This window comes from Saimiri boliviensis, chromosome 20, assembly GCF_048565385.1.
Source record: "Saimiri boliviensis isolate mSaiBol1 chromosome 20, mSaiBol1.pri, whole genome shotgun sequence".
NCBI lineage: Eukaryota > Metazoa > Chordata > Mammalia > Primates > Cebidae > Saimiri > Saimiri boliviensis.
The window spans coordinates 7,325,394-7,344,636 of record NC_133468.1 but is presented as its reverse complement, the minus strand read 5'-3'; the positions used below and the strand labels follow the sequence as shown (position 1 = coordinate 7,344,636).

Genomic DNA, 19,243 nt, shown 5'->3' with positions numbered 1-19,243 from the left:
GCCATCCAACACAAAGACATTATCTATGGAAGGAAAAGACAGTGACACTGCCATCTTGCCTTCTTCTAACTCAAAAGCTTGTGTGCATAGGGACCTCTAAGCAGGAAGAAGGCCTTAATGTTTGTGCTATCTTCCATCCCAGCCATGTGTAAACTCCCCAGTCTAATACAGACTTCATTTTCAGGTTAAAAGAAAACTTTGGACATAATCAGAAGTTAGGAGAGCCTTTTTGAGTATGCCTGTTTGTCCTGTCCCAAGATCCTTTCCTGGTCAACAGCCACCTCCTCCGGTTTTTCATCACATCTTCAAATCAGCTTTGGCCAACGCTAGTGTTTTTCACATCCTTGTTTGGTCATCTCCCTCAGGAAGCTGCTTCTGCCAAATGCCATCCTCTCATCCTTGGAGTCTGTGCATGCACTGAGAACAGACCACATCTCTGTTCTGCACTGGAAGCTCCTAGGCAACATGGTAAGGAATGTGCACCATGTTAGGAATGTTACCAAAATAGAAGCTATTTCCTGTTGCTGCTAACCTTTGGCATCAAGAGAACCAATCTTGATTTGAACAGATGAATATGCCTGGCATCCCCACTATTTAGAAAACATAATTGCATGGGGACCTAACAACCGAGTGTTCACTTACACATTCCTGGGAAGAATGGCAGGACACATCCCTCAAAGGTTCTATGTTCAGGCTGAGAATTCCACTCTGAGTACAACATGAAGGGACAGGTCACTGAATGGTAGGGCTAGCAGAATAGATAGTGGGAGTCAATGCCCCTGGCACCTCCCAGAATTATGTCAGAAACAGTCAAGGAAGTAACCACATAGTGTTCAGATTTGTGCAGTACACATCAAGTAAATATACACATGTATGTCAAGGATCAATAATGGAATTCATTAGCATGTGATTTATGAGTCTTAATAAACTACCTCTATGATGAAAATATCCCCATCCCAAACCCTGCAATATGAAGGAAAAAAAATTAAAATTTCCATCTACTGAAATAAGATTTCATACAAACATAAATATATTTAAATTTTCTTTTAACTGTAAGTAAATTAAACAAACTGTTATAAAACAGAATACTTTACACAGTTATCTGCATAGATCATAAAAAACATAAAAACCAGAATGCTGAGTGGGTGGTGGTGGTGAAAACTGCAGGGCTAAAACTTGCTCAACAATGAACCAGAACACAGCCCACCCCTCCTACTAATGGTTTTGTCAACCTTTGGACTCCAAAAAATCAGAATTTTCTCCTCCTTCCTCTACCAGCTTTGGTCCGTGTCCGACTACCTGGCTGGATAGTAACTTGCTTTTTAAAGTCCACTAAGCAATCTGTGGCTTCTGAAATGGAAACAAAAGACTTGATGGGAGATTCATTTAAGTCATGATGTGTGAAAGAACTCTGCATCTCTCTGCTACAGCCTGCCTCTTCCACCCCTGGTGAGGGCACCCTAGAGAGAAGGAAAAAATTCAGATTCAATATAAACCTATTCAGCATCAAGGATATGCTATCTACTGTATCGGGAGATTTTACATATCAGGATAATTAGTAAAAATATTCTTTGTAATAATCCCACCACATATCATCACTGTTTTCACAGATGAAGTCACTGGGTAAATCATATACATAAAGTTGGTCATCGAGAGAATGAGAAGTCAGATTCAAATTCCCAAGCTGCTTGAGAATCCAGGTCAGAAAACTAGGGTTGGATAGGGATAGAGAGGTAGAGAAGAATATGACGTAACTTTTGCTCGGCTTGTTTTAACATAATGAATGAATCGAGCTATCCAATCCTTAGCTCAGATAAATGCGGAGCACAGAGTCATACCAACAAAGAGGTCATAATAGTTCCACAGTGATTTCTTCTGCAACAGTTTGAGTATCACACTACACAGAACACAGGACCAGGCCTGCACTTTTCAGAACTGCTGACAGCCACAATTCAGTGCACAACCCAATTCACCTGAAGGCTCCTGTTTCTGAAGACTTCATCTCTCCATCTGTGATATGAAAGAAAAACAGTAATGTTGGTAGTAGTGTTAGTAATCATATCACTTCTCACTGATCTTTTGCTTCCTGTGTTCTAGGCACTGCTACTCATCAGGTCTATCCAGGCAGCTCAGATCCCCAATCCCTAAACCCACGAATGTGAGCATTAGTGTCCAACAGACTGAGCTGCAGCAGTACTCAGATGAACACTTCTGAATGAACAACCTCTGAATAAATCTACTTCAATTCTGGACTTGAGGAACGAGGAGTTGCCAAGGGAAATCTGCCACCTGCAGAGATTCACAAACTGGTGATCTAGAGACAGCAGGATATGAGGTTGAGAGAGGCTGCCTTTTTATAGTCATCAGAAGGCACAACAGATTTGCTTGGTGGGAATGAACTATTAGAAGTAGATGGTGGCCGGGCGCGGTGGCTCAAGCCTGTAATCCCAGCACTTTGGGAGGCCGAGGCGGGTGGATCACGAGGTCGAGAGTTCGAGACCATCCTGGTCAACATGGTGAAACCCCGTCTCTACTAAAAATACAAAAAATTAGCTGGGCATGGTGGCTCGTGCCTGTAATCCCAGCTACTCAGGAGGCTGAGGCAGGAGAATTGCCTGAACCCAGGAGGCGGAGGTTGTGGTGAGCCAAGATCGCGCCATTGCACTCCAGCCTGGGTAACAAGAGCGAAACTCGGTCTCAAAAAAAAAAAAAAAAAAAAAAAAAAGAAGTAGATGGTAAGCAAATCTCACCAGGCTTAAGCAAAAGCTCCTCGTCCATCTGCATCTGGTGAATTTAAACAATAGCAACTAATAACAACAGTAATAACAGCAGTTAACATTTATCAAGAGCCCACTTATGCCAGGGAATATGTTTGGAGTTTCACCAGATATAATTCTTGCAATCTATGAGGTTTGATGTCACTAACTCCCTGCAATGGTCTTAACCAATACACTCTACCACTCCTTAAATACTAGGCACAAACCCTCAAGATGGCAGGTTGGGACACTAAGCTAAAGGTAACATATGAATGATGCACAAAACAATAGGAGGAAGCAATAATGTCTCCATATCTAGTTTTCTGTGCCTGTTCCTTTAGAAGATATACTTGGGGCTTGTCGCATTCCCATGTTTTGATAGTGTTTTTTCCTAATTCAACAGGTATTCCTGATCCAAAGCTTTGTAAAGCCTGAAATGAAACACAGGATGAAAAAGACAGCATATTGTCCTATCTTCCTTAGAGAGAGATGACCTAGATTGAGTCTAAAAGGCTGGCTGATTGAGTCACGTGTGTACCCAGATAACCCCAGCAAATAGGGGGTTCGCGATGGCTATTTGCACTTAAAGGCCTTAGGTAGAAGCCCAAAAAACTGGTCCTGGGGTCCTCACCTGAAGTCTTGTGCTCAGACTGTTCCAAGAAACTAAGGAGTCGGCCTTCACTGTGGCCTTTTTTCTGTAACAGAGAAAAATAGACAAAACTTCATGGCGGAGAGTCTAAAATACAAATTCCATGGCCCAGATCACATGTGCTTATAGAAGAAAAAAGATGTGGGGACACAGCTCTAGGGAAGTCTTTTGCTTTTCTTTTTTTTTTTTTTCTTGAGATGAAGTCTTGCTCTGTCGCCAGGCTAGAGTGCAGTGGCACAATCTCAGCTCACTGCAACCTCTGCATCCCAGGTTCAAGTGATTTTCCTGCCTCAGCCTCCCAAGTACCTGGAACTACGGGTATGTACCACCACACCCAGATAATTTTTTGTATTTTAGTAGAGATGGGGTTTCACCATGTTGGCCAGGATGGTCTCCATCTCCTGACCTCATGATCTGCCCACCTCCGCCTCCCAAAGTGCTGGGATTACAGGCGTAAGCCACCGCGCCCGGCCTTGTTTTCTAATAAATGAGGGTACACAAGCAAAAAAACCAACTGTAATGAAGAGAATACATCGCGATGTCAAGATTACCATGGATTTCAAAGAGAAAATAACTTTTAAGGTGGCGTCTGCAGGCAGTGATGCCAGAAGAATAAACTGGCTGTATAAGCAAGTGCTTACCTATAAACCGTAACTCCAAATCTCCACCTCAAAATCACCCCATCCATAGAGAGGTCTCTTTCTTCTGGCATGACAGACAATAGCTTCCTCATTTTAGTGTGTATAGTGATTCCTTTGTCGGTAACCCTAGAATATGGAGCTGCTGCTTTATCTTTCATATCTAAGCCAAAACTTGGTCTTCCTGAATTACAAGGCCCAGAAAGTAAGTACATCCATTCTTCCCAGTGACCAGGACCCAGACCCAGCAGCTTCCTAAGGCGGGCTACACAAGGAGTTCAACAGAGTTGATCTCTCACATATTCTTGGCAGTGGGATTATGAATTGGATATCCTTTCTGGAAAGCAATTTGGCAGGTTTCAACAGACTTTAAAATGTGTACATCCATTGACCTAATAGTTCTATGTCAGGAAATGTATTCTAAGGAAATAGTCAGTAGTATAAAGACTGATTAATGTTTTAAATACAATCCTATAACACTGAAGAACTGAAATGTCCAGTAATAGGTGAATGGTTAAATGACCATCTGTGTAATATATACAGTAACAGTAATTTTTAAAAATAAAACTCAAAATGATGTTTATGCTACACCTTAAGTTTTCATAAACAGAAAACTATATATCGAGTACTGTATGTAGTATACATATAGTACTCAATATATAGTGTATAAACTGTATATCGAGTACTATATATAGTATACATATAGTACTCAATATATAGTATGTAGTATGTGTGTGTATGTATAGTATACATATAGTACTCGATATACAGTTCGTAGTATGTGTATGTATAGTATACATATAGTACTCGATATATAGTATGTAGTATGTGTGTGTATGAATAGTATATAGTACTCGATATATAGTATGTAGTGTGTGTGTATGTATAGTATACATATAGTACTCAATATATAGTATGTAGCATGTGTATGTATAGTATACACAGAGTACTCAATATATAGTATGTAGTATGTTTGTGTATGTATAGTATACATATAGTACTTGATATATAGTATGTAGTATGTGTATGTATAGTATACATATAGTACTCGATATATAGTATGTAGTATGTGTGTGTATGCATAGTATACACAAAGTACTCGATATATAGTATGTAGTATGTTTGTGTATGTATAGTATACATAGAGTACTCGATATATAGTGTGTAGTATGTGTGTGTATAGTATAGAGTACTCGATATATAGTATGTAGTATGTGTATGTATAGTATACATATAGTACTCAATATATAGTATGTAGTATGTGTGTGTATGTATAGTATACATATAGTACTCAATATATAGTATGTAGTATGTGTGTGTATGTGTGCTTATTGTATACATATTGAGAGAGAGAAGCGGGGAGAGGGAAAATAGTGTCAATTACATTAACAACGCATAGAAAAAAAGACCAGAAGAAAATAGGCCAATACATTAAAAGTTATCATCTTTGAGTTGCTAAATTATGGGTGATGATTTCCCCCGATTATTTATATATATTTTTTGAACTTTCTATATTTTCTACAATGAACATGAATTGCTTTCTAAATTAAAACAAAAAATAATTTTAAAAAGCACAAATATTGTTTCAAGGTAAATAGAGGGAAGAGGGGAAGGAGACAAGGGAAAAAGCCAGAACAGATCTGTGACCTCTAACAACTGACAATCAGGAGGGTTAGCTAGCCTTTTCCGAAACACTCTATGCATACCTTTGGGTTCCTCAGCCGCTGCTGCCGCTTCCCCCCCAAACTTGAACATGCTCTTTCACTCCCTTCAGGCCCATCTCCTTGGTCAGCCTTCGCAAGCTGGAGACAAAAGTCCACATGACACTGATACTCTCTAAATGGGACCAGGGATTTACAGAGATAACACTTCTCATTCCTAGCCAATAAGAAAAAAGGAAGAAAACACAGTTTTAAGATGTGCTTTTGCCTCTGGGTCCCTGAATATGTCTCAAATGGTGTTTTTAAAGTCCCAAAGTTACTCTGTGGAGGAGACATATCAACCAATGCAGATTTACTCAGCAGGATCACCAATAAAACTAACCCAACGCCAATCAAAAGGACCGAGTGATTAGCAGTTTTCCCTGGCTGTTTCTCTGTACCCTGCTGCTGCAGCAGTGGGATAATAATGGAATCAGCTCTTCAAACTATCTCAAACAATGCTGATTGCTCTTCAGACATAAAATATTCTGTCAAACTCTTCTGAAATTAAGTGTAATAGTTTTTTCAAAGAGGAGTTAAAATTTCAACAGGTAAGGGAGCACCAAGAGCATTAACTTAAGTTGACATTTTTACCAGGGTGGATGAACTTGTCTGATTAGTAAATCAAGTCTGTCTATATGCTGACTTTCTTAATTCTACAATCTGCAACATCAACTAAGAAATTACTAAAAACCATGTGGTTCTGCCAGAGGCTTTTGCGTAATTTTATGTACACAGCTATTTTTATCTTTTTAAAAGAGTAGAGTTTGGGGAAAGAAAGGAAAAGTAGGTCCTTGAGGTAAAATTTACTGGGCATCAATAAAAATGAAATCACTGGGGTAAAAGAAAAAAAATGAATATTTATTAAGTATTTTCTCTGTGGTGAGAACCTGGGCAAGGCCTTTTAAACACAATTCTCAATTAATTATTCAGCCCCATTAAGAAGGAGCTAGTCTTACTATGGCCTTATAACTAATAATTGTCATATACTAGATCTGCCTGACTCATAAGATCACCTTGGACATCTCCTTCTGGCCATTTTTATTCAGTAACTACAGCAAGGAAAACTTCGATTAGCTATAGGGAAGACTTTTTCTGAAAATAGGAGAAATAAGTCTCTCAAATACTTAATTATCCAGAAGAATGCAAGCAAAATGCTGCCTTATAAGAAAAGCTAGACTAGTATACCTTCCAAGTTGTATCAATTAATGCAAAAAGCATTTATTAATTCACTGCTACATGAGAAACAGAAGCACCGCCTAAGAGGCAGGAGTTTTAGAGTCAGACAGACTTTGTCACTTCTAGCTGCAGTGAGCTTAACCAGTTACATACAATTTCTCATTAGCTTCCTTATTTAAAAAAAGAAGGAATAACTACCTTAAGTCAACTACAGTGAGAATTACAAAGCACCTAGCACAATGATTGGCACATAATATTAGGCACTAAACAAACAGCTCTTATTGTTATTGCTGTTTCAGACACATTTTATTAGAAGCTGGGGATATAAACACGAATGAAGGCAAGTATCTGTCTTCAAAAAACTTGGACTAGCCAGGAACACAGAAATGTTTTGTTTTGTTTTGTTTTTTTAAATTACTACAATACAATGTGAGGAATTCCTAGAGGAATGTCTACATTACAGTAAGATTCCAAAGGATCAGCTCTACTCAACTAAATTAGGGAAGACAGATCAGGGTCTAAGATCTATGTTTCAAAGATAAAAGTGTCTACTTAGTAACTGCTCTAATCTACTGTTGATAACGACTTTACTTTCAAGAGGCAGCACCTACCCTGACATCTTCCTCAGAATGAGCTTTCTTAGTCAAGCTGCAACACACAACCAAAAAAAGTCTTCTATATTGCCCAACCTTTTGCAATTCAACTGCTGTACTATTACATAATAAAATGCTCAATGCTTCCCAAAGGGCACCAAACATCAATATGCAAATTAAAAAAAACAGAAATCCAAGAGCAATGTGGAAGTGGAGTGGGTGGCAGGATTGTTTTCAGTGCATTAAAAAGGGATACAAAGGCCACCTACACTGACAGAGACTAGGAATAAGAAAAATAAATTCAGGCATCCAAGCAATGAAGTGATTGGCAGGCCAAAGAAACACAGGGTAATACAGAAACTGTTTTTTTTAGTCACTCCAAACGATGGCGTGTTATACAAGAGCTATGTGAACAGACCATACCTACTTACTTGTCAATGTCTAGAGAAGTCTGGGCAGCTGTCCCACCGTCATTCTTGGTCTTGGCCTCTTTTTGCCTCCGAGTCAATACTTTAAATAAATAAATAAATAAAAATACATACATACATATATATATACACACACACACACACACACACACGTGTGTGTGCGCACACACACAGTTAGCTGGCAGTAGACTGAATATGAAAGACAAAATGTATATGAATAAGCAAAGTTTAAAACCTTATCCCACTGGGTAAGTACCTTGTTTGGGAAGTCTCAATCTTTCTAGCATTGAGAATAGCAATTGTAACGTTTGCACCAAGACAAATGTTTTGACAACATTCTGTCTGCCCCAAGATATTCTGTTATTTGCTAAGCCACGAGATCTAAAGATCTACTCCACACCAACAAAGGTTTCTGTGTACTATCCCAGCTTGCAGCACTCAAGGGAGGGATTTATACTTTTCCAAGTAAAACTCTTGGTATAACACTCCAGTGAGGTCCTCTATAAAACATAGTAATGATAGTTACATAAGCGCCAATCTTCACAAAACTCTGCAAAGTTCTGCAGTGAGAAAACTGCGGCTCAGAACAGTTAATACAACCAGTCTTTTCTCACTACACTAGTACCACCTCCCAATTCTGATATACAAATACACTGTCTCTCATACCAAAAGACATCTGTCTATAAAATCAGTCTCTTAAAGAATCTTGGAGGTTATTTAATCAAGTGTTTTCCAGTTAATTCCTTGCAATAACAAGAAAAACTATGACAATTTCACTTAAAACTCTGTATTCTTTCCTCCTAGCACCTGAAAACCCCACAACAGGTAATTTAGAAAGGTTATGAGTAACTTAGGTTGTGAAGCATTTATCTAGTCCAGGAGTCAGCAAACTTTATCTGTGGGAACAGAGAGTAAATATTTTAGGCTTGGCAGGCCATACAGTCTCTGTCACAACTACTCAATTCTGCACTGTAGCAGGGAAATGGTCACAAACTATACATAAACAAATGGGTACATTCCAATAAAACTTTATCTACAGTAACAGGTATCTGGCTAGATTTGGCCCATGGCTGGACACCATTTGCCTACCCTTCTTAGATCAACCTCCTACTCATACAAAAATGCCTTCTATAAACATCTCCGACAAGTAATCATATGGTCTTGACTGTATTTTTTTTTTTTTTTTTTTTTTGAGATTGAGTCTCACTCTTGTTACTCAGACTAGAGTACATGGCGCAATCTCGGCTCACTGCAACCTCTGCCTCCCAAGTTCAAGAGAGTCTCCCACCTCAGCCTCCCAAGTAGCTGGGATTACAGGCACCCGCCACCACACCCAGCTAATTTTTTGTATTTTTAGTAAAGATGGGGTTTCACCATGTTGGCCAGGCTGGTCTCAAGCTCCTGACCTCAGGTGATCCACCCACCTTGGCCTCCCAAAGTGCTGGATTGTAGGCATGAGCCACCGCACCCAGCTAACTTGACTGTATCTTTTCAATGAGGGAAATTCACTTCCTCCTAGGGAAACCCATTCCATTTGCAATCTGGCTCAATCTGCATTTACTGGGGACCATATGAATACATTTACCCACCTTTCCAGAGGTCAGCTCTTTGAACACTTAACAACCTGCATTATAAAATCCTGAATTTACTCAGTTTTCTGACCCACTAAAATGCAACCATCATCAAAGGAAGAACTGAACCTAGTTACTAAAGCTATTAAGATTTGGATTACCAAACCTTTGAGTGCCTAAATTTCCTCTAATCCTTATGATGACCCTCCAGATTGGTATTACTTTTCCCCCATTTTAATGGTATGGAAATAAACTGAGAGGAATAGACTTCATCTCGCTATCAAAACTACTAAATAGTAAAACCCAGGATGGAATCTAGATCTGATTCCTATATTTATGTTTTACCTTCCTAATTAACCTATTTTAGATATTATACAATCCAATTTGTCAGTTTTCCTTAATATGCATAGCACCCCAAACAGAACCCAATATTCAACAATCTAACTAGTAAAGAGAACAGAAGAACCACGGGCTACCCCATGTGAACTCATATTCTACTGATTCAGTCAAGGCTGTATTTGCTGACAATCCTGGTATACTACTGGCTTAAACTGAACTTAAAGGAAATTAAGATCCATCCCTACCTAGGAGTGGTAGGTGACAGAGCTAGAGAATCTCAAAAAAAAAAAAAAAAAAAAAAAAAAAACCACTACACTACACTACAATACAACATTAGCAAGACAAGTTTCTAAATTCTGTACTTGGGTAACTAAGTTGCTGGGTATTTTTTTTCTCTCCTTAGACACAGGATTTTATATTTGTCCCTGATCTTTTCAGCTGAATATTCCTGTCTATTGAGATCATCTGCAGTCTTGACTCTGTCACCTGATGTTATTAGCTATCTTTCTCAGCTGTGCGTCATCTGCATATATGACAAACATGCTTTCCACATCTTCAACCAAGTCACCAGGGAAAAATGGTTGTAAAGGACATGGTCAAGGACAAAACTGTGCCATGTTACCAGAGAAGCCTGTCTTCTCCCTGGTCCCAACTTTCCTTTAAATAATTAATAAATAATTAATCAATCAGGCAAACATTTATTGACAATCCTCAATGTACAAGTAACGGGGAGATATGGGAAGTTATGAGGCAATGTCCTTGCTCTTAAGGAGAGTACGGTTTACTAATGGAGACAGCATACACATTCAAATAAACTACAACGCAACGTGTAAAGAGATATGTATAATAAAGCAAGATAATACACACAAGCAATTAATAATAGTGTTTGCTTCTGGGGAAGATGACAGGGATACCTGAAGACTGGAATAGGAAGAAGGCATACTTTCCGCTGTATACTTTCCTGTAAGTCGAATTAAAAGTTAGAAGTGGGGGGAATCGGATTATAAATAGTCAGGCACAGATTAAATGATCTAAGGTTCCTTCCAACCCAGAAATTTTATAAGTAAAATTAAAGTACTCCAGGAGAAAAAACATTCAGGACAGAACCAGCTTCGAATCCACTTCCAATTCTATCAACCAGCCCATACTTCTCTATCTTACATACAAGCACTTCATGAGAGATTTTATCAAGTGCCTTGCTGAAATCTTAACAGGCTGGCACCTCAAAGATTACAGAATCCTTTAGGAGTCCCCCATCTTGACCACCACGTATTTTTCCAAAAGAAATACTTGGAAACCACCCCACAGAGAGGGTTGGAAAAAGAACTGATTCTAGCACTGTATATATACCACCACTGTATTTAGCACATTTCTGTTTCTATTCATTTATGTCAGTCTCCCTTCCACATCATGTAACTTTCTGAATTCAGAGACTCTGGGTTTTATTTTGTTTCATTTTTTTCTCTTCAGCATCCTCAGCAGAGTCTAGTACAGATTAAATGCTAATAAATATTTGCTGAATTAAACTGTATCAATAGATTCTAGAGGAAAAAAGAGCTCTTGTTTTATGAGGACCTACTGTGTGCCAGAGACTTTATAAACAGAATTTCTATTTTTACAACAACCCTATGAAGAATATATCACTATTTCTATTTTATAGTAAATGAAATATTAAGTAACCTGATCAAGGTCACAAAGCCAAGAAAAATTGCACAGAAGCATATGTTCTTCTACAAGAGCAGGCTGCCTCTCCTGGAAGATAAGAAGCTAAAGACTGGGAAGAGAAGAGGTGGTTAAGTAGTAAATGAGTGGGCAGGTAGAGGAGAATCTGAGGGAAGAAACTTTATAGTTAGGACTATATGGCAATTTTATTAAATATTATGATCACAGCAGACTGGACTGGGGCTTGTTTTCCTTTGAAACCTACTGCCCCTACAAAAGAGCAGAGAAGTGTAGGTTGCTCTGAAGGAGCACTTGCCGTTTCTGAGGGTTGAGATGGCTATTAAAACTAGCTGCAGGCAGAGAATTCACTGGGAAACATATATCCAAAAACCAAACTGCTGACAACAGCAGCCACAGATTTCAAAAGGGAACAATGGTATCTGAGTACAACTATCAGGGAAACGCAGAAGAGGACAGGTATCACTGAAAGCTGAGAGAGATGACAATAAACATACGACCACTACCTCAGCTGCTTATATTCCATTGTACGTGAAATGCTCGAAGGGGCTGCACTTAAAAATGTGGCTTGGCACTGTTAAGCTACAAATAATCAGTACTGCCTTGGAGTCAAGGGCATTCACTGGCTTTAGAGTTGGACAGGAGGTGTCTAAGTTCAGCCTCTACTAACTGTGTGGTCTTAGACAAGTTCCCTAAACTGAGTAACAATTTCCTTACCTGTTGAATGAGATAACTGGATTTAACCTAATGAGTTTTGGTAACAATCATATCAAATACTGTAAGAGTATCCACTCCACAGAAAGCACTCAGTAAACATTAGTTTCATTCATTTACTAAGTGTTTATATATTTTTCATTTTTCTTCTTCCAGATTTATTTCTTAGCCTTATCTAAAGACATAAACTCATCCATGGAACCAGTAACCACTAGCCAGCCTACAATTTGGGTTAGATCTTAGTCTTGAGCAGTTTCCATACTAAATTTTACAAACAAAATGGACAAATAAATAGCCTAGGCCAGGCATCCCCAAACTACGGCCCGCGGGCCGCATGCGGCCCCCTGAGGCCATTTATCCGGCCCCCCGCCGCACTTCAGGAAGGGGCACCTCTTTCATTGGTGGTCAGTGAGAGGAGCACAGTATGTGGCGGCCCTCCAACGGTCTGAGGGACAGTGAACTGGCCCCCTGTGTAAAAAGTTTGGGGACGCCTGGTCTAGGCATTATAGAACTAAATTATCAATACTATATAAACATCAACGCATTTGTTTCCAAAATTCAAAGAAGACAAGCTATAAAAAATAAAAAACATATGGCCTAGTACCGTAAATAGTAAAGACAATAGTTCCTTGAGGACAGTGGAACTCATATATACAAAGAAGGGAGTTTTGACAGAATGACAAGTGGTTAAAGTCTTCTCTATTTGTTTCCCTCAACCTCAAAACCACCTCAGAAGAAAATAATGGGAACTCAGAGTTGTGTCTCTTCCTGCTAAGACCACCCCTCTTTCAGCCTAGCACTTCTTCAGTGGGGTATAAGGAAAATAAGGGAAGGTAAGCTCTACCTGCACACAGTGAGCCAGCCATGCTGTCTGCCTCCCTACAACCAATGGCCTCAGAGACTAGTCTCAATCAAAGGTTATTATTAGAACAAATTATCGGCTAGGTGTGGTGGCTCATGCCTGTAATCCCAGCATTTTGGGAGGCCAAAGCAGGTAGATCACTTGAGGTCAGGAGTTCGAGACTAGCCTGGCCAACACAACAAAACCCTGTCTCTACTAAAAATAGAAAATTTAGCTGGGTATGGTGGCGAATGCCTATAATCCCAGCTACTCGGGAGGCTGAGACAGGAGAACTGCTTGAACCTGGGAGGCGGAGGTTGCAGTGAGTGGAGACTGTACCACTGCACTCCAGCCTGGGCGACAGAGTGAGACTCTGTCAAAAAAAAAAAAAAGACAAATTATCTATGACTCTCTGACATATGTGGCTATTTAAATTTAAGTCTTCATTAGAATGAAATATAATTTAAAACTGGACCAGGCACAGTGGCTCATGCCTGTAATCTCAGCACTTTGGGAGGCTAAGGCAGGTGGATCAACTGAAGTCAGGAGTTCAAGGCCAGCATGGTCAACGTGGTGAAATGTTGTCTCTACTAAAAATACAAAATTAGCTGGGCGTGGTGGCGCATGCCTGTAATCTCAGCTACTTGGGAGGCTGAAGCAGATGAATCACTTGAACCTGGAAGGTGGAGGCTGTAGGTTGTAGCAAGCCGATATTGCGTCACTGCACTCCAGTCTGGGCAACAAGAGCAAAACTCCATCTCCAAAAATAATAATTAAAAAAATGAATTCCTTAGTCCCATGAGCCACATTTCAAACACTCAATAGACACATGTGGCTACCATATTTGGTGGCACAAATATAGAGCATTTCTATCATTGCACAAGGCCCCACTGGATAGTGCTGTTCCTTCAAGAGATAACCAGGACCAATCTTATTATGCCTTAATTCTCTTTATCTTGGGTACCAAAAGAAATCCAAGCCTCCTCTGGCACACCTCTTCACCTGGATTCTCATCCACATATGACTGTCATTTGGGGGGCTTTTCTAATCCAGCTCAATCTCCCATTCCCACGCTCGAAATATTAGTAACTTTGCTCTCTAGAATTTGTGTCAGTGATCAGCAAAATCCCTGCTCTCAACCTCCTGTGAAAGTTCCCTCTTCTCGCTCTGACTGAAAGAAGGCTTTCATGAGGATACTGCTTCTCATTGTACTTTCTCAAGTATTAAATGTTTCTTCTTCTATTGACCACAATACTACCAGACCTGGGGCGAGTATCCTTCCATCGCTGCTTCCAGATTATTGGGAAAACCCAGTTTGAAGCACAAACTATTGTACCACTCCCCTACTTCAACCTAAGGTAGTAATCTACTATCATCCTAGTCACCCCTTCCCCACAGCAATGCCTGGGCACTGAGTGAAAGTTTTTGTTTTTGTTGTTGTTTTTGAGACAGAATCTCACTCTGCAACCCAGGCTGGAGTGCAATGGTGCGATCTTGGCTCATTGCCACCTCCGCTTCCTGGGTTCAAGCAATTCTGCCTCAGCCTCCCAAGTAGCTAGGATTACGGGCACCTGCCTCCACATCCAGCTAATTTTTGTATTTTTAGTAGAGATGGGATTTCACCATGTTGGTCAGGCTGGTCTCAAACTCCTGACCTCATGATCTGCCTGCCTCAGCTTCCCAAAGTGCTGAGATTACAGGTGTGAGCCACTGTGCCCCACCCACTGAGTGAAAGTTTTATCACTTACTGTCTTTCTCTTCATCACTCTTGCCACCATTCTTGGTGATTTCAATAACTACATATTAGACTGAACCATATGAAGCTGCAGTTTTTGTAAGTTCAGCCCAAGACATGTTCCATCTACTACTCTGGCCTCTCAGTTCCCTGACCTCTTGTTTATTAAATCCTATGGCTCCTACCATCTCAGTCTTTCTCCAGTGGGGTTCCAAAAGAGGAGTAAGCCTAATGCCCTAAGGCATCCACCAAATGTTATGAATCAATTTCTGTCCTTTGCCTCTAAAATGGTACCAGCTATATATCATACTTACATAGGAAGAAGCAGGCGGTCAATTCATCTTCTTTTTTTTTTTGAGACAGAGTTTTGCTCTTACTGTCCAGGCTGGAGTACAATGGCAAGCTCTCGGCTCACCACAACCTCTGCCTTCCAGGTTCAAGTGTTTCCCCTACCTCATCCTCCCAACTAGTTGGGATTATAGGCATGTACCACCATGCCAATTTTTTTTTTTTTTTTTTTTTTTTTTGGTATTTTTAGTAGAGACGGGGTTTCTCCATGTTGGTCCGGCTGGTCTTGAACTCCAGACCTCAGGTGATCCACCTGCCTCAGCCTCCCAAAGTGCTGGGATTATAGGCGTGAGCCACCATACCTGGCCTCATCTTCCTACTTCTATGGTTCCAATGAAGAACTCTAGCTGAGCCTATCATTAATGATGAGTTCAATTTCAGGTGTCCATTCTCTGATCACCATCATCTAACTTGTCCAACTCATCGTCTCTAATGTTCTTATGCCAATCACCCTTCAGCCCCACTAGGACATCTGATCCTATACTACTATCATCTTTTCACTGTCTATTACCCTGTCATATCCTCGCATTCCTTCTTACCTTAGTGTGCACAGGTATCATATTAACAATTCCCTTGAATATTCTCTCAATTTCTTTCTACTGTACTTCCTTGCAAAATCCAACTTTTGTTAAATACAACCCTCCACTTATTATATGTCCTATCTGCTGAACGTGACAGGAACGAAAACACATGTAACAGTACTGACTGGGCTCACTTTTTATTTAAGATCAAAATCTTAAGTGGTCTCTTAGTACTTCCTGGCAATCCTAATACATTTTCCTAGTCGGTTCATTCTTCCCATCTCCCAGATACTATTTTACATCTTCTCTGCTATTCTCAACCCTCTAATATCCATCCTGATTCCTGTACTACCATTCTTTTTTAAATATAATTTTATCGAGATACATTCATGTGTCACATAATCCACCCATTTAAAGTCGATGATTCAATGATTTTTGGTATATTCACAGACTTGTACAACATCACCACAATCAATTTTAGAACATTTTCATCACCCCAAAAGGAAACCTGTTCTGATTAGCAGTCATTCTTCAGTTTCTCCCAAGCTCCCAGCCCTAGGCACCCACTAATCTGCTTTGTGTCTCCATGGATCTGCCAGTTCTGGGCATGCCACAAATGGAATCAGACAGTATGCAGGCTTTCATGTCTGACTTCTTTCACTTAACATATGTTTTCAAGGTGCAACCATGTTGCAGCATGGATGTACTTCATTCCTCTCCTTCCATAGTAGCCACACCATTTTATGTGCCCACCAACATTTTAGAGTTCCAACTTCTCCACATTCTCATCAATGCATATTTTCCTTCTTATTTTAAACAGTGATCTTAGTGGGTATGAAGTGGTAGCTCATTATGGTTTTGACTTGCATTTCCTGACGACTAAGGATGTTGAATTATTTTTATGTGCTTGTTGGCTATTTGGTATCTTCTTTGGACAAATGTCTATTCAAGTCCTTTGCCCATGTTTTAATTGGGCTGTTTGTCTTTTTGTGTTGTTGAGTGGTAAGCTTTCTTTACAGGGTGGGCGTGGTGGCTCACACCTGTAATCCCAGCACCTTGGAAGGTCATGGCAGGTGGATCACTTGAGCCTAGGTGTTCGAGACCAGGGGGCAACATGGTGAAACCCCATGTCTACAAAAAATACAAAAATTAGCTGGGTGTGGTGGCACGTGCCTATAGTCCCAGCTACTTGGGAGGCTGAGGTGGAAGGATTGCTTGGGCTAAGGAGGCAGAGGTTGCAGTAAGCCACGACGGTACCACTGCACTCCAGCCTGGGCGACATATATATTCTGGATACTAAACCCTTAACATACATATGATTTGCAAGTATTTCTCCTATTCTGTAGGTTGTCTTTTCACTGTCTTGATAGTGTCCTTCAATGCACAGAAGTTTCAAATTTTGATAAAGTCCAATTTATCTTTTTCCTTTTGTTGCTTGTGCTTGTGGTACTGTATCTAAGAATCCATTGCCAAACCTAAGGTTGTGAAGGAAGTTTTACCCCTAAGACACTTCCCCTGACTCGCTGAGATAAGGTCTCAACTATGTTGCCCAGGGTGGACTCAAACGATTCTCCTGCCTCAGCCTCCTGAGTAGTTGGGACTTAAACTTACCAGCGTGTACCACTACAGCTGCCAATAAAACCTTTATGACTTACATTTAGGTCTTTGATCTACTTTCATATGTAATATAAAGAAGTGGTTCAAATTCATTGTTCTGCATGTGGATATTCAGTTGTCCCAGCACTACCTATTGAAAAGACTGAATTGTTTTCCCCACTAAATTGTCTTGACGTCCTTCTCAAAAATCAATTGCCTGCAAATGCATGGTTTTATTTCTGGACCCTCGATTCTATTCCACTGAACTATAATGACTACCTTTATGCCAGAACCACATTGTCTTAATTAGTAAGTCATAAAACTGCATAGTATAAACCCTTAGCTTCATTCTGTGTCCCTTGGATTTTGGTATGAATTTGGGGACCAACTTGTCAATTTATACAAAAAAGTTAGCTGGCATTTTGAAAGGGATTTGAAATCTGTAGATCAACTTGGTGAATACTGCCATCTTAACAAGATTAAGTATTCTAAACCATGAAGATGCAATATCATTGCATTTATTTAGGTCTTGTTTAATTTCTTTCAGCAATGTTTTATAGTTCTCGGAGAAGTTTTTCAGTTCTTTTGTCAAATGAATTCCTAAGTATTTTATTTTTGATACTATATTAAATGTAACTTCTTAAATTCATTTTCAGATTGTTCACTGATAATGTACAAAAATACAACTGATTTTCTACATTGACCTTGTATCCTGCAAACTTGCTGAATTCATTTGTTAGTTCTAAAGGCTTGTTTTATTTCAATGAATTCTCTAGGATATTCTAAATAAAAAATGTCATCTAATAGAGTAGTTTACTTCTTCCTTTCCAACCTGAATGATTTTTATTTCATTTTGCTCCTAATTGTCCCGGCTAGAACCTCCTTTACCATGTTGAATGAAAGTGGTAAGAATGAACACCCTCGTCTTGTTTCTGATTTGGGGGAAAGCTTTCAGTCTTTCACTATTATGATATTAGCTATGAGTTTTTCACAGATGTCCCCTATCAGGCTAGGAAGTTCCTGTCTACTTCTAGTTTGTTGAGTATTTTATTGTCATGAAGGAGTACTGAATTTTGTCCAATGCTTTTTCTGTGTCCATGTAGGTATCGTGTGATTTTGTCCTTTGTTCTATGATACAGCGTATTACGTTAACTGATTTTCTAATGTTACACCAACCTTCCAGACATTTTTGATGAGAAAAAAACTAGTACTTCAGAGACCTTCTACAGCTGTTCCACCACCAAAAGTAACAGTCTACCTGCAAATCTACCCATATCCTCTGCCTTCCCTCCTATTGCACAGAATGAATTGCCCACAGATACCTAAGGCTAACTTTTCCACTTGACCCTGAATCTGAACGTCTTTTGCTTAAGTGAGGTTCCCCACCTGCCATCATCTCTCCTGAAACATCAATTTTTCCCTCTTTTTTAGATCATTCCATCAGCATACAAACATGCAGTAATATTTCCCATAGGTTATTTCTAGACTTATATATCCTACTGTGTGCTCAACATCTTCATTTGGTTATTCACCAGATATCTTAAAATTATTTACAAAACCAAACTCTTAGTTTCTTCCTCCAAACCTGCTCCTGCTCCTGCCCCAGTGTTCTTGCTCTCAAAAAATAAAGTCATCATTAACCCAGTTGCCTGGGGCAAAACCTTGATTTCACTTTAGTCTTTCTCTTTCTCTCACACTCCAACAAATCCTATAGGTTCAACCTTCAAAATGTTCCCAAATCTGACAACTTATTTACCTCACAGCTGTATCTATGGTCAAAGCAAACAACAGATCTTGCCTGGAATAATGCAACAGCCAATCCCCTCCATTCCTGCTTAGTCTCAATTCCATTTTTGCTCCTGTCCCTCTATAGCAGGCGTCCCCAAACTTTTTACACAGGGGGCCAGTTCACTGTCCCTCAGACCATTGGAGGGCCACCACATACTGTGCTCCTC

General features: G+C 39.8%; 1 protein-coding gene across 9 annotated transcripts in view; it reads right to left on the bottom strand.

Moving 5' to 3' along the window:
* Window positions 1-984: 984 nt before the first annotated feature.
* Window positions 985-19,243, bottom strand: part of UIMC1 (ubiquitin interaction motif containing 1) — a 128,485-nt gene continuing 110,226 nt past the window's right edge. For 5 of the 9 annotated variants that reach the window (XM_074390688.1, XM_074390686.1, XM_074390687.1 and 2 more), the window contains 5 exons: window positions 7,947-8,025; window positions 5,750-5,921; window positions 3,388-3,451; window positions 1,974-2,010; window positions 985-1,460 (listed from right to left, as the gene is read on the bottom strand). In XM_074390688.1, the coding sequence (XP_074246789.1) occupies window positions 1,250-1,460; window positions 1,974-2,010; window positions 3,388-3,451; window positions 5,750-5,921; window positions 7,947-8,025 (563 nt within the window). In that variant the 3' untranslated portion in view covers window positions 985-1,249. Of the gene's footprint in view, window positions 1,461-1,973; window positions 2,011-3,261; window positions 3,452-4,046; window positions 4,173-5,749; window positions 5,922-7,946; window positions 8,026-19,243 lie in introns of those variants that run through there. The other 4 variants (XM_074390693.1, XM_074390689.1, XM_074390691.1 and 1 more) reach the window with 4 other exon arrangements.